The 15,070-nt window shown below is 40.9% G+C and overlaps 1 protein-coding gene across 1 annotated transcript; it reads left to right on the top strand.

The window, feature by feature from the left end:
- The first annotated feature begins 299 nt into the window (after positions 1-299).
- On the top strand, positions 300-11,987 carry LOC131722723 (macrophage mannose receptor 1-like). Its single transcript, XM_059015728.1, has 6 exons — positions 300-630; positions 4,808-5,149; positions 5,688-6,065; positions 7,382-7,723; positions 11,574-11,662; positions 11,859-11,987. The coding sequence occupies exons 1-6, from the start codon at positions 618-620 to the stop codon at positions 11,985-11,987; spliced, it is 1,293 nt and encodes a 430-aa protein (XP_058871711.1). The 5' UTR covers positions 300-617.
- Positions 11,988-15,070: the final 3,083 nt, after the last annotated feature.

The raw sequence follows: 15,070 nt of genomic DNA, 5'->3' as shown, positions 1-15,070 counted from the left end.
GTCCCGACTGATGAATACAAATAATACCGCAACACCTCATTGTTATAATAGGTTTTCTATGTATCAGTCAATTTGTCCGATCCTGGTCGGAATAGGTATGACAGTATTTTATCTCGCTAATTTTTGCAGCTACACGATTCTTTCTTTGTCAGGGGAATTAGTACATATATTTAAGAAAAGTCAGGAAAGAACAGCTCCGTATCTTAATTTAAATTTAAATCCAAAAAAACGGTCAAAATGACCGCCTTGCTCATTCTAGTGTTAATCATGTTGTTTTTTCTTCATCAGGGTTGTGTGTGCCTGCGTACAACCAGATCAGAAAATACGTGTTTGTGGAAACTGTGAAGAGCTGGTCTGGAGCTCAGAGCTACTGTAGAGAGAAGCACACAGACCTGGCCACTGTGCGCAGCCAGGAAGAAGCAGAGCAGCTCTTAAATATTACAGGAGCTTCTCTCGGGGATTCCTGGATTGGTCTGTATCGTGATGGCACACAGAACTGGCAGTGGTCTAACAGCGATGATGTCATCTACTCCAACTGGAGGGCAGACTTCTTTTGTGCTTCAGTCAATTCAGATGGAAAGTGGACTGATTTACCCTGCAACCTTCAGAAAGCCTTCATGTGCTACAAAGGTAAAGACATAATTATTGCTATATTGCAATTGATTATTCATTTATTTTAGTTCTTCTAATTATTAAGCATTCCTGTGAGGGGAGCTTGTATGAGTTTGCAAATCCACCCACTCCTACAGCTGCTAATATCTCAAACTATTTCAGCTTGCAAATATTTTCAGTCAAAACCCTGAATCCAAGTTGCCCTTGAAAGGATACAAAAACATACGCTTATTAGATGTGTTTGGTGTATTTCAGAGGCAGTTCAAAAAGATACCTACATTTCATTAGTGATAGATGGATTGATCTATAACACTGTTCCCCCCCTCTGGTGAGGTGTAGGGCGTCAGGTTTACCTTCCCCTCTGGGCTGGGGTTTGCTGTGTGAAGGCTGAAATCTTCTCTGGGAGTTCTGTGGCAGTTCATTTCTTTCAGATCCAGGAAAGTCAGGCTCTGCTTCATCTCCTAGTACCGGAGTGCTGCTGGTATTGGGCCGGGTATCTGTATATTTCACCATACTCTCCGCAGCTTCCAGGATGGTGGGCATTGAGTTGTCTGCATTTCCACTGTGCTCATGGCAACTCTGACCTCTGCAGACATGTTACGTATGAACAGCAGCTTGAAGCTCTTGTCTACGTTGTCCCCTGGATGTGCTTCACCTGCATAGTAAAGGAGTTTCAGTTCCTTGTAGAAGTCTCTCGGGTACTCATCCTTCTCATATTGTCTGAGACAGGCTGTGTGCAGGACTGTGCAGGGATCACTATGTGGCAACCGCCACACAATGTGCTGCAAGAAGCGTAGCACCTGCGCATTCTTAAGTGAATGCCAGTAAGCCTGGCCAGGGAATCTAGTTATTTCATGACAGCATTTTTAATTAGCTCCTTAATATTTCGCCATACATACGTGTATATATAATCTATATCCTTGCCTGGTTTAAAAATATACTCTTGGGGCAATTATTGTTTTAGTTCGTGTGCTGGGTACATTTGTTTATATTTGGATTAAAACGCTATGGTCCTAGACTAATTAGTTTTAGGTATTTTGGCCATTACTGTTTTCCGTAATTGGGGGCAGAGCTTCCTTTGCTTAAAAGCTCTAGACCAATAGGGTATAAAAAAGGGTTTTTTGAAAGTCTGTTTAAAAAAAGAGCGAGAAAAAAATACGGAGTTATTAGAGAGACAGAGAGAGAGAATTTACAGGCAACCTGTTCAAACAACAGAAAAAACGAGTTAGTCTGTGTATAGCATGCTTCTAGTCTGTGTTATGTCAAACAACAGTGTTTTGGTTTTTACCAGTTTCTATAGCGGGTTCGACTAATACTAGTGCAATAGCTATTATCACACGCTGCTCAGTGCTCTTTGGGCAATACTTCCGTGTTGGGTCCTATTTTTCTTCCAGTTGGTTTGATTTATATATTTACTTTGATACTTTACTGCTTTTACGGGACAACGGAACGAGAGAAGATATTCAATCAAATGGCGACTCCCAACATTGTATGAACTGGAGGACTTGCACACGGATTCATCATAACCGGGTGAGATCGATCCTTTTTTATTTTTTGCTGCAGTTTGGATTACAAATATTTTTTGAATGGCCATTCGGGTTTTTGTTTGGAGAGCGTTCTTTTGGGATTGCTGGATCGTTGTGTTATTTTTCTAGAACTTTATTGGTTTGTTTTTGTTTGTTTTGTTACTTTCTGGGTGCGTTTTAATATCAAGCCCGGGACTGAAACTTTTAAGTACTCATACACTTGGATATAATTATTGCAACTGTGTGGGCCATAGAATGAACATCCTTATTATTGGGTGGCCTGCCTGTATTTTTTTGTTGTCTCCTTCCGTCTCTTTTTCTTTTTTGTTTACTCAAGTTCCCACAGCGAGGCAGATTATTAATGGTTTTGCTATACATTGGTATTGTGATTATCGGTACAAAGGCCTGCTCATATAATAAATTTAATATATATATATATATATATATATATATATATATATATATATATATATATATATATATATATATATATATATATATATATATATATATATATATATAAAATGTATGTGTGTATATATATATATATATATATATATATATATATATATATATATATATATATATATATATATATAAAATGTGTATATATATATATATATATATATATATATATATATATTTTGTAGCGATCCGTGTATTGTGTTTGTGTACTGTATTCCCCCTTGTTTCTACTGTCTGTTAATGCCGCTGTATTGTGTTCCTCTCCCCCCGTCTGTATTACCTGTAGCTGCGGGTTCGCTCTGTCTCTGGCTGTGCGAGCTGTCCCTGTCATAGGCTGTTTGTTGTGTGTGCCCATTGGTCCTGGTGTGCGGCTGGGGACCAATGGGATAGCTGTTCGCTCTGGCACCCGATTAACATAAAGGGGCGGGGCTTAGCTATAAAACGGGGCGTTACACGCTCATTGGTCGGTGCAGAGCAAGTGGCTAGAGCAGTGGGCTCTGAAAGAGGTTCATAAATAAAGCGTTGAACTTGGAAACGGCGTGTTGTGTTTTTCTATCCTGCGCACCGCGTGGAAACGCTACTATATATATATATATATATAATATATATATATATATATTAATGTTTGTCTTTTCCAATTGCATTTTTATGTGATTAGTATTGCAGTGTTGGTGTGCTCCTTGAAGGATTATCTAGAGATATACTGGGTAGTTTCTTCTACTAATAGTTCTACTGGATATTGTTTGTTCTACCAACCTGGATGTTTGGTTTGCTTACCATTGAGTCAGGGTTGATATTTGCCAGTAAGATTTTCTGATCTTACTTAAGACTTACTGTTCTGATTACTCCAGGGTACACCTGTGCTTAGTACTATATACAAATAGACATAATAAACCTATCCTGTTTAAAATTTACTCCCTTGGTTCTCGTGAAATCCTTGTTTTTTGCTGTACTGATTTACCTGCTGGGACTGTAGTATTGAATGTTTTATGCTCGGTGCTAGTATACACTTATGGCCTAGGTGTTTGGTTATTGTACACTAGGTAAGTTTGTTACAACCGTACTTGGAGCATTTCCCTGTTAAGGCAGCGCACAGTTTCTCCCCAATTGTCGATAATATCCTGGATATGACTGATGTGTCCCTCAATGGTGATGTTCAAACTTGCTGATAGTTGATGCTAACTTGTGGACTTGGTGTAAACCATTAGTTCGCAGTTCAGGTTGAAAAATCAATCATACATAAAGTCCTTAGGGTTTTTCTTCTGGACCGTGTCCTTTTGGATTTCAGCATCTTTGAGGGCCTGTCGCCCCCAACAGCAGCATAGTGGCAAATCTGGATGCAATCTCATCTTTGGATTCTTCTCACATTGTCAGCAGTAGATTGACTTTGCCTTTCGATCGTGTCTGTGTCCTGTGTGTCTGTGTCCTGTGTGTCTGTGTCCTGTGTGTGTCTGTCTGTCTGTGTCCTGTCTGTGTGTCTGTCTCTGTGTCCTGTCTGTAATCTGTCTCTGTCTGTCTGTGTATCTGTCCTGTCTGTGTGTCTGTGCATGTATGTGTCTGTTTGTGTGATTTTATTTTTGATAGTAATTTTACTACATATCTCATACCCTGATAAGTATTAGCTTGATGCTTGCGTGTACTTCCCGTTGGTATAGTTCAGTTTCAGGTAAAGCAGGATGTCTTGAGGGAACCAGAGACGTGGTACACCAACTCCACAGCTTTGCAGCCATTCTGAAGGGACAACTTTGACTTGGATCTTCAGAACAAAGGGAGGCCAGAGAGCGTTTCCGATTGGCTAGTCATACCAGAGCTGAGACACTGTGGAGGTGCCAATCACTGTCTCCTGTGTCGGGCACACTTTGAGTAGATTACACACGGTGATAACCCGTGTCTCTGCGTTTGCATACTGAGTAAATTACATTGATTTAATTAGTGAAAGCCAGTGTCTACACATTCGCAGACTTCAACTTATTACTGAGAATACCAATTGGTCTGCAATGCGATCTACAATACCAAACTGAGAACACCGAAACAGGAGTAAATTAGAGAATGCTGCCCCTTATTTTTAAATAACACACAGATGTACCTGACTGTAGACAGGATGCAGTTTGTGATAAATTGTAGGATTGATGAAAACAGTTTGTTTTGGGTTCAGAGCCAGCTCCCCTCCCAGCCTCTCAGCTGCTGTTTGTTTGTGTTTACAGAGACCAGCAACATCACTGAGAGATACACCCTGATTGAAGAACTGAAAACCTGGACTGAAGCTCAGCAGTACTGTAGAGAACACCACACCGACCTCGTCAGTATAAAGAACGCCAGTGAAAATGAAGAAATAGTAAAGAAAGCGCAGGGCAAGCCCTTCTGGATAGGCCTGTTCAATGAGCCCTGGAAGTGGTCACACCAGGGGGATAGCTACACATTTCACAGCTGGAACTATTGGGAACCAGACAATAGGGGAGGCGATCAGAACTGTGTGACGATCAGCAAGAAGGGTGGATGGATTGACTATGACTGTAACACTCAGTTGCCCTCCTTCTGCTGTGAGGGTGAGGACCCTGTTCAGACTGTGTTCTCATTTAATTCAGTGTAAACCTTCAGGTTGAAAGAGGGAAGCATAATTAGATCTCTTCAATAGGTCCTGGTGGTGACAAATCTAGCAGTTTCCACTTTGAGAATCAATCACAGAGGGTCTAAATGGGGTTAAAAGGGTAAAAAAAAAGTTATATTTCCTTAGGCTTTAAGGTATTTTGCTGTGCAATATCCTATAATAACAAGACATGTACCTTTACACATTCTAAAATAACATTAACATTGATTGACTGTGAACTGAGTTTTTCTCACAATGATTTCTTTGGCTACCTGGTGTTTCCATGACCTTCGTCACTCATGCCAGAATGATACTCGTGTTACAGTACAGACCACAAGCATGTTGTTAGTATATTTATTATCACCATACAGTTCTACTAGTGTCCTACATTCTTACAAGACCAGTAATCTGTGACTGTTGGTTCCATTTCCAGTGGAAATCTTTTCTGTGAAGAACACGTTTTCACTCATCTTTATTGTGCTGTCCCCTCTCCCCAGGCGGCTCCTCTGGTCAGTGTTTCTATGAAGTAACTGAGAAGACATGGCAGGAAGCTCAGAGCTACTGCAGAAACCAAGGCAGAGACCTGCCCACCATTCAAGACCAGGCCAGGGTTAATAAGCTTATAGGTCTTATACCTTCATTTACTGTATATAACTGGTATTGGATCGGGCTGTATCATGACAAAGAGAACTGGCAGTGGTCCAGTGGAGGTGATGTCATCTACACTAACTGGGAACCATACCTCTTCTGTGCTTCAGTCAATGCGGAGGGAGAGTGGGAGGATTCACTCTGCAGTCAGGGAAACTATTTCATGTGCTACAGCGGTGAGTTGAGATTCAATTCCTTTGTTAATGAAACAGCTGACTGGACTGGGGGTTGAAGCCAGGTCCCCTGGATACTGCACAGGGGCCATAATCTTGAAACGTTCAAAAGAAGAAACATCTTTTTGTTAAGAAATGTTAAGAAGGTGTGTTATTCATAACACAGTTTCTTAGATTGTTTGTTTTTCCTTCATAAGAAACTTAAGAAAACGTGTATTATTCAAAGAAATGTTCTTATTGTTTTGTTTAAATTGTTTATATTCCAGACAGCAAAATCCTCGTCTTAAATATGTGGCCCTTATTAGACATGTAGAAGAAATATGTTTAGCAGTTAAATAACTATTTGTATTAGAATAAAAGGTGATAAAGAGGGTTGTAGTTTTGCTCTATTGTGTGTAGTGGGCTGAACCTCACATGACTGATTCATTTGTTATGCAAATGAGGTCTGACAGGTATTCTGCAATATATAAAAGCTGCATCTCCCTGTTACAAGTTATTTTCAGTCACCATGAGCAAAGGATCTGACAGACTGATAGCACAACATGTGCTCGATTGGCAGGTGCTTCTCTAACCAACACTAGGCTACATAAATGCCATGTTTCATGAGGTACAGCCTCCACAGTGATGAGCCAGTCTTGTTGCTCGTGACAAATGTAACTTGTATTTCTCTTTAAACAGTGTTGTTGTGATCATGCACTGGTGGTAGAGTTTGTTTTTAGAGATTGAGGTTAGCAGTTTTATCATCCCGCTTATCATACACGGGCAATCTTATGACACACTGATCTCACACCACCACCGTGTACAATAAGACTGTATAATAATGACGATTATAGGAAATTATTATTCACCATGAATAATAATAATAAATACCACAGCCACCTGAACTAAACAGTTATTGCACTGCCTCAGCCAATCAGGTTCCTAGTAGAGTGCTCATTATCATGCAGTCGACGCCCTCAGAGCTTTAGAATGTTGAAACTGTCATTGGAACAGGCTGACTTCAAAATAGAAAAATACCAGCCAGTACAGGAAAGACATGAAAGCACATGGGGGGGGGGGGGGGGGGGGGGTGTTTATAATGATACTGTTTGCTTCATATTGATTGTGCACAGACTGTGAGGAAAATGAATGATCAATTTGAAAAAGAACAATGATTATTCCTAAATCATTAAATAGACTCCCCCATCCCCCACTTTGCTATTATATACTTTTCAGACATAAACTAAAGAGACTCCCATGCACTGCTATAGATGCTGCTTTTCATGACTTTGATAGCTGAGCCGGATGTGACTTGGGTTCAATCACTATACAACATGAGAGCCAGCGCACCTCCACAGATCACATTGATTTTGATCTGTTTGTGTTCACAGAGACCAGCAACATCACTGACAGATACACCCTGATTAAAGAACTGAAAACCTGGACTGAAGCTCAGCAGTACTGTAGAGAACACCACACCGACCTCGTCAGTATAAAGAACGCCAGTGAAAATGAAGAAATAGTGAAGAAAGCGCAGGGCAAGACCTTCTGGATAGGCCTGTTCAATGAGCCCTGGAAGTGGTCACACCAGGGGGATAACTACACATTTCACAACTGGAACTATGGGCAACCAAAAAATGGGGGAGGGGATGAGAACTGTGTGATGATGAGTAAGACTGGTGAATGGACTGACACCGGCTGCAACTCTCAGAAGTCCTTTTTCTGCTGTGAGGGTGAGGACCCTGTTCAGACTGTGTTCTCATTTAGTTCAGTGTAAACCTTCAGGTTCAAAGAGGGAAGCATGATTAGATCTCTTCATTAGGTCCTGCTGGTGACAAATCTAGCAGTTTCCACTTTGAGAATCAATCACAGGCTCCCTGCTCAGGCTGATGGGATGGTCAATATCCTTCCAGAGGTAACGGGGTGATGTGGATTGCAGCTATCAGTACCCCTTGTTCTGCTGTGATTGAAGGCTCCCTGTTCAGTCTGTGCTCTTGTTCAGCTCAGTGTTTGTACCCCAGTCTGTGAGCAGGGACTCAGAGGCTCAGTCCATCTGATCCTACAGTAGCTGTCTGACCTCCAGAGCAGGGCAGGGTGTAGCCTAGAGATCTGAAGAACCAGAATCCAGCCCGGTCATTAAGAGTGTGGAGTGTCAGGAGAGACGTGTGCTGTGATATACATTCTTACTGTCTATTTATTATATTTATTTGAAAACAATAAACCATGTCATTGTCAGCATTGCCATGGTGGAGACAGCAGCATAGACACAGTTTCATTGAAATGCATTTGAACAATACACTTGAAACAGGAAACACTAAATCTTGTTGTTGTGTGTTTTCTTTACAGATTCAGACCCCACAAGCCCCCCTTCCACTCTAGTCTCTCAAGGTATGCAGTGTAATCACTTCATTGGATTCAGAACCACTGCAGCAATATGGCTTTGTTATAAACTTCCTTATTTTCTCTTTTTCTTGTTACAGAAGCAGAATCCTCGAGCCCCTCTTCCACTCCGGTCTCTCAAGGTAAGTGCAGTTTGAAGATGGCAGTCTGTTCAGTGTGATTGACAGCCCACACCATGAGTTATAAATGAATCTCAGTGCTCTTATCAACCTCACTAATTTAACAATGAGTTCACCATTGCCCTGGTGATGACAGCACCACACATACACACACACTCACACACTGACTGATACACACTCACACACACACACTCACACACATACACACACAATTTCACTCAAATATATTTCTACAATAATGTAGAAAGGCAAATGATGTATTTTTACTCCTGTAAATCCAAACCTCTCAAGCCTTCTCTCAACACCAGCCTCTAAAGGTATGGAGTGCATTAGTTCAGTTTGAATGTGGCTTTGTAATAAATGACTTATTGTTTGATTGTATTAGTATTTATTTATTGTCCTGGTGGAGACGGCAGCATAGACACAGTTTCATTGAAATGCATTTGAACAATACACTGGAAACAGGAAACACTAAATCTTGTTGTGTGTTTTCTTTACAGATTCAAACCCCACAAGCCCCCCTTCCACTCCGGTCTCTCAAGGTATGCAGTGTAATCACTTCAGTGTGATTCAGAACCACAGCAGGAATCTGGCTTTGCTATCAACTTTCTTTTTTCTAATTACAGAAGCAGAATCCTCGAGGACCCCTTCCACTCCGCTCTCTCAAGGTAAATGCAGTTTTGTTTTATTTCCCTTTTAAAAGACGACCATTTCAGAAATACCATCATATCAAGTGTTTAGAAATTGGTAAAAATGTAATCACAATATTAGAGTTGAAAATACACATGGAAGTGTACAGTGTAGTGATTGAAGACGACATACCATGTGCATTTGTTTGCAAGTTGAGTTTAGGTGACTTCACTCACGTGTCTCTGCTGCTGAAACTCAATATGACAGCTGCACCAACGAAGAAGAAAAAGCAATGTTTCAGTAAAAGACAGAGCTAAAACAAAATCTGATTATCTCTATGAGGATGGTGGGACACTATTGTTCAAGTTTTGCTACCATTGATCATGTATGAGTCAATACCATTAAAAGATCATATTGCCAGTCATAAACATGTAGAGGAAACTAGAAAGCAAATAAGACGGCAACAATGGCAAAGCATGCATTCACTATACTGAAAACTGAGGTCTAAGACACTGTGTTCACTATACTGAAAACTGAGATCTAAGACACTGCATTCACTATGCTGAAAACTGAGGTCTAAGACACTGCGTTCTCTATACTGAAAACTGAGGTCTAAGACACTGCGTTCACTATACTGAAAACTGAGATCTAAGACACTGCGTTCTCTATACTGAAAACTGAGATCTAAGACACTGCGTTCACTATGCTGAAAACTGAGGTCTAAGACACTGTGTTCAAGGCGGCTCTTTCCTGAAGTATTGAAGGAAAATGAATTGCGTGTTTAATGATTGTTTACTTTATTTCTTTCTATGCTACCTGTGTTTTAATAAAGCTGTAATTAGCAATATTAAACCAAGGCAGTATTTTTAAATTAAATTATATTTCAAAATTGTATAATGAAACAAAATGAATACTTTCAAAGGGTTAGTGCGTCGTCGAAGGTTCCTCACTGATAACACTGTGTAACAATTTTTTTTTTTTTTTTTGGTTCCTGGGTAGTAAGTGTTATTTCCTAATTGCTTATGCCTCAAAAGTATAGAAAATGGCTATTATTCCCCACAAACTTTGCTTTTGTGACCAGGACAGTGATATTTTGAAACTTACCTATTTTCCAGAACATTCCAGATAGATTCAGTGCTGAGTAAACTTGGAGTAACATCTAGAACTTTCCAGTAATATAAATAGTAGTATAAATACAGGGGCCTCAAGCCCACCAGTTCAGTTTAGTTCCAGCTGCCTAAGTGGATACATATCTGCATTTTTGTGAGATGGCATCAAGAGGCTGCAAGCATCCAGCAGACGCATTTTGCTATGTCTGCGGCCAATTTATCAAGACAAGAGCGAAAAAGTACTCCGTGGAAGCATCTGCTAAGATGTGTGAGGCGGGACTGGCCACAGCGGACCAAGTTCTCTGTGGGGAGGAACAACGTCAAATGGGAGCCACTGGTGGACCCCCGGAAGGTGCTGATGCCACCACTGCACATCAAATTGGTCCTTATGAAACAATTTGTCAGAGCTCTAGATAAGGAGTCGGCAGCCTTCAAGTACCTTCAAGACTTCTTCCCTAAGCTGTCTGAGGCAAAGGTCAAAGCCGGTGTCTTCGTCGGACCACAGATAAAGAAGATCCTGGAGTGCAATGAATTCCCCAAGAAGCTCACTAGTAAGGAGAAAGCGGCTTGGAACAGCTTTGTCGCAGTGGTTCGAGGCTTCCTGGGCAATCACAAGGCCGAAAACTATGTGGAGCTGGTTGAGACTCTGTTGAAGAACTACGGCACAATGGGCTGTAGGATGTCCCTCAAAGTCCATATCCTTGATGCTCATCTTGATAAATTCAAGGAGAACATGGGAGCGTACTCGGAGGAGCAAGTCGAGCGCTTCCACCAGGATATACTGGACTTTGAACGCCGCTACCAAGGACAGTATAACGAGAACATGATGGGAGACTACACATGGGGGCTGATTCGTGAAAGTGATTTACAGTATAATCGTAAATCTCGAAAAACTACTCCCTTCTAAATCTTTTGTAGTCATTTTTGTATTACTTTAGTATAAATACATGTTAATTTGGATTCATATGTTGTTTTTTTCTGACTTTATGTGAACGAAAAGACACATTCGCCGTTTTCTCATTGGAAATAGGTAAATTTTCAAATATCACTGTCCTGGTCACAAAAGCAAAGTTTGTGGGGAATAATAGCCATTTTCTATACTTTTGAGGCATAAGCAATTAGGAAATAACACTTACTACCCAGGAACAAAAATTGTGTTACATAGTGTAATTGATCCTTTCTCAGTTATAACGGCACATTTCTCAGAATCTAAAAAGGGAACGCTGCTCCCGTTCTGTGCTGCACATTACAGACTACGTGGGGTCTTATTTTTTGACATGGGGTTTATTTAATGGCTGTGTGAACTCTTCTGTTTGTCTGCACAGATAAGATGGCAATAGCAAGGGTCAAACTAAACGTACCCAAAGGAATGAATCTTGAGGACCCCAAAGTGAGTGAAGCCATTTTAGAGCAGGTAGGTGACATTCCCTTTCAGAAATCCAAACTGACACTGCTTCCTGTGTACTGGACTTTGTGTGACACTAATGAGCTAATCTCACGTTTGACTTTGCTTCCCTTTACTTCTCTAGTTTCGTCTCGTTTTCCTGATAGATTCACAGAGAGATGTGGTGCTCCTTGATAACACTGTGTTTCTTGTGTTGCTGTTTCAGATTCGGGAGCACCTCTCAAAGAACTTTCCAATGGACGGTGTTAATCTGCGCTGGAGAAAACAAGACGGGAAGATATTCCACAAGGAGGAAGAGGAGGAGGAGGAGGAGGAGAAGTACTTCATGCCGTGAGATAACAGCGCCCACAATGACAAGCGTGGGCTTTCAGAGCAGCACTGGTTTATATTAATCTTACATTGTCTACTGGTTTATATTAAGTTGATGGGGGTGTTTTTTTAATTTTAATGTTAATTTAAATATATATTTAATTATTTACTGGTGCAGCACATATTTATATTAAGGTGATGATGTGTGTTTTAATGTAGTAAATGATTCTAATAGAGGTTACATTAGTTGCTGGTGCAAGTTTCTTTCACCTTGTAAAGAATATATTCAGAGTGGTAACAGAGTAACAGGCCTCTTCCCCATGGCATGGCAGAGCATGGATTTACAGAATGAATGTACAACTTGCAGTGTACTATTAAATCCCATAGAGGGCACCACAAACACATTTACTGAGGGAGGAAGGGAGCAAGCTCCTGTATAATTATACAATCACCTGGAAGGTCTACATTACAAACAGCCAGGATACAGGTGTTGAATTGCTTATCAGGAGGACAGGGCTAAGGTAGATGGCAGGTGAAGGACAGTTCTCTTTTTCACATGATCCTCCAGTGCAATGATATGGGCAGCTCTAGCCTGGGTCACTCTGAGCCTCTGTCTGGTAAGTGAGACGAGTTGTCCTAGTGCAGCTCAGTAAGCTGGTCTCTTCCAGTCCAGGTCTGCGTTCCAACCATGGCTGCGTTTCTACCTGGAGGAAAAGCCCTCCAGGACTGGAGCCTGTCGCAATGCAAGTGAAGCTACAGCATATACTAGCACTGTGGCACCCCCTATGGTCTTTAAATAGGTCTGCATTATCACACAGAAATATATGTGCAGTCTGCAGGGTGCAATGCAACATGGGGTGAAGTCATTAAGGCTATGAGTAGGGTGGTTTGCTACAGTTTATGATTTAAATGGAAATGTCATTTTTTCTGATATTTAATTTACATTACTGTTAAAAACATAAAAATAACAGGGTCACTGAAAGTTTTATTTCGCATTATAGTGTGTGGGGAGCAGAGGGGAGGGGGGCAAATCCATGCATTCATGAAACATGTTCATCTCATGCAAACACATAGAAATCACACGAGCTGTACCAAAGAAAATATGTGATTCATGTCATTGGATTGTATGAAGGGTTGTGCATGATAATGATACTCTACTACTCTGTATTTCTGAATGTATTTTTGCTGATTTATTTCAATAAAGTTTCAATCTCAATCTATGGCATCTTTTTTATTATTATTACTATTTTCACAGAGACTGCAGTCCCCTGACAAGGCTGCTCTTTAGCGATGGATCCCTTTCTATACAGTGTGGTTCAGGAGACTGGGTGATGGGCAGCACAGGGGCTGAACAGAGACTGCTCTATAGAGATGGATCCCTTTCTATACAGTGTGGTTCAGGAGACTGGGTGATGGGCAGCACAGGGGCTGAACAGAGACTGCTCTATAGCGATGGATCCCTTTCTATACAGTGTGTTTCTGGAGACTGGGTTCTGGTTGAATGGATCTATATCAGCTGTTTGTTGTCTACACTCCTAAATGAATCTATTTGCTGTTCACTTTGTAACAGTTCCCAAGTCGTAGCTGATCACCAGTTCACCAGTTCACCAGCAGTTGCTGACATTGTCTGCAGGTTTAAATAAATAATCTGGTCTTGAAAGGGTTACAGCATGACCTTTATTCAAAGCACCTCCTGTCATGAACCAGACTATGCCACTTTAAGGTCACATATCTGGTACTATTAGTCATTTTTGCGTTCATTTTGAGTTTTTCTCTACTCTGTAGATATGACAATGCTTAGCCTAGTGGGACACCCAGGGTCTAACAATGGGTCACCATTCCCATCATGACCACTAGGGAGCACTAGGGTGCAATGTCGACCCAGGGGACTTTTTTGACCTGAAAAAAGAAACAAGGACCAGAGGTCACAAATGGAGATAAGGCTTTGAACAATAAATTGCAGGTACAACAATAGGCACATTGGAACTGCAGTTTAATATTACATTTAATAGAATCACTTTTAAGTTCTAACTTTAGGGAATAATGAGCAATATGTTAAATTCTTGCTCTCAATTGTAATAACAATTATATACATTTATGTTTCATGGTAATGATTATTATTATTTAACTGTTAATGAAGATTGCATTATAAATAGGGCTTCTGATTTTCGTTTTAATTAATAAAAACCGATAAAACACCTCCATCCAAATTATATATATATATATATATATATATATATATATAGTGAGCGTGTGGGTGCACAGACGACGCAGACAGTTGTTTCCAATATAATCCAAGTTTGTTTATTAAACTTCACAAAGGGAAAAAAATAAACTTGCTCGCTTACTTGACAAAAGAAAATACAATCCTGGTTGCGAGATGAGATATAAAGAAAATAAACAGTTCAAACAGGATTTGTAGAACCAAAAAAACAACAACAATGTAAACTAACTGGACAGTTAACCGCGTCCAGTTGAAGTAATTGGTTCCTGGGTTTTACCAGGTCATGTGCTGGCTTCAGCTTGTCTCCAGCATGTGAAAACCAGCAGCGTCTCTTTCCACTTTGCTGTATTTCCCTTCCAACAGCGTCGGCCCAGGAAAGAAGATTTCAGTCGCAAAGGCAGTTTTAGCTTCTCTTTTGTATTCCCGTTCAGTCCTGGTTGTAGATAAGCTCACACTGCCCACTGGTTGGAAACCACCCTTGACTGGCTGTGAAGGCTTTCTTTTAAAGGTGCTGGATCATCTTGGAATTGGACAGTTACAGGCTACAGGTGCGGGCCAATTAAGGCTAATGAGAATTAATCATGGTCCAACCTTGATCCCCTACCTAACCACACCGGCAGCCTGTTTACACGTTAACTCCTTGACGTTATGGCAGGCAAGTACGCTGACCACAGGTCTACCATTGTGTTATCTTCAACACCTGTGGGCTCATTCCTAACTCGCAATGATCGTTGTGTACACAGTTCCTCCATGTGGCTAGGCCTTGCCTTATCCCCGCTGTTGAGTAACTCTTCCAGCCACACTTTCCTCCACAGGGCTAGGCCTTGCCACATCCCCACTTTCGGGTAGACCCTGCCGGCTGTGTAAGCCTGCCACTTCGGTGA

The sequence above is a fragment of the Acipenser ruthenus genome, chromosome 51 (assembly GCF_902713425.1).
Source record: "Acipenser ruthenus chromosome 51, fAciRut3.2 maternal haplotype, whole genome shotgun sequence".
NCBI lineage: Eukaryota > Metazoa > Chordata > Actinopteri > Acipenseriformes > Acipenseridae > Acipenser > Acipenser ruthenus.
The sequence above is the reverse complement of the archived record's forward strand: the minus strand, read 5'-3'. Positions and strand labels throughout refer to the sequence as shown.

Excerpts from the sequence above, each read along its gene's own strand:
- LOC131722723 (XM_059015728.1), top strand. Across the intron at positions 7,724-11,573 it reads GTCCTTTTTCTGCTGTGAGG|ATAAGATGGCAATAGCAAGG; the intron begins GTGAGGACCCTG and ends TTGTCTGCACAG. Across the intron at positions 11,663-11,858 it reads GTGAAGCCATTTTAGAGCAG|ATTCGGGAGCACCTCTCAAA; the intron begins GTAGGTGACATT and ends TTGCTGTTTCAG.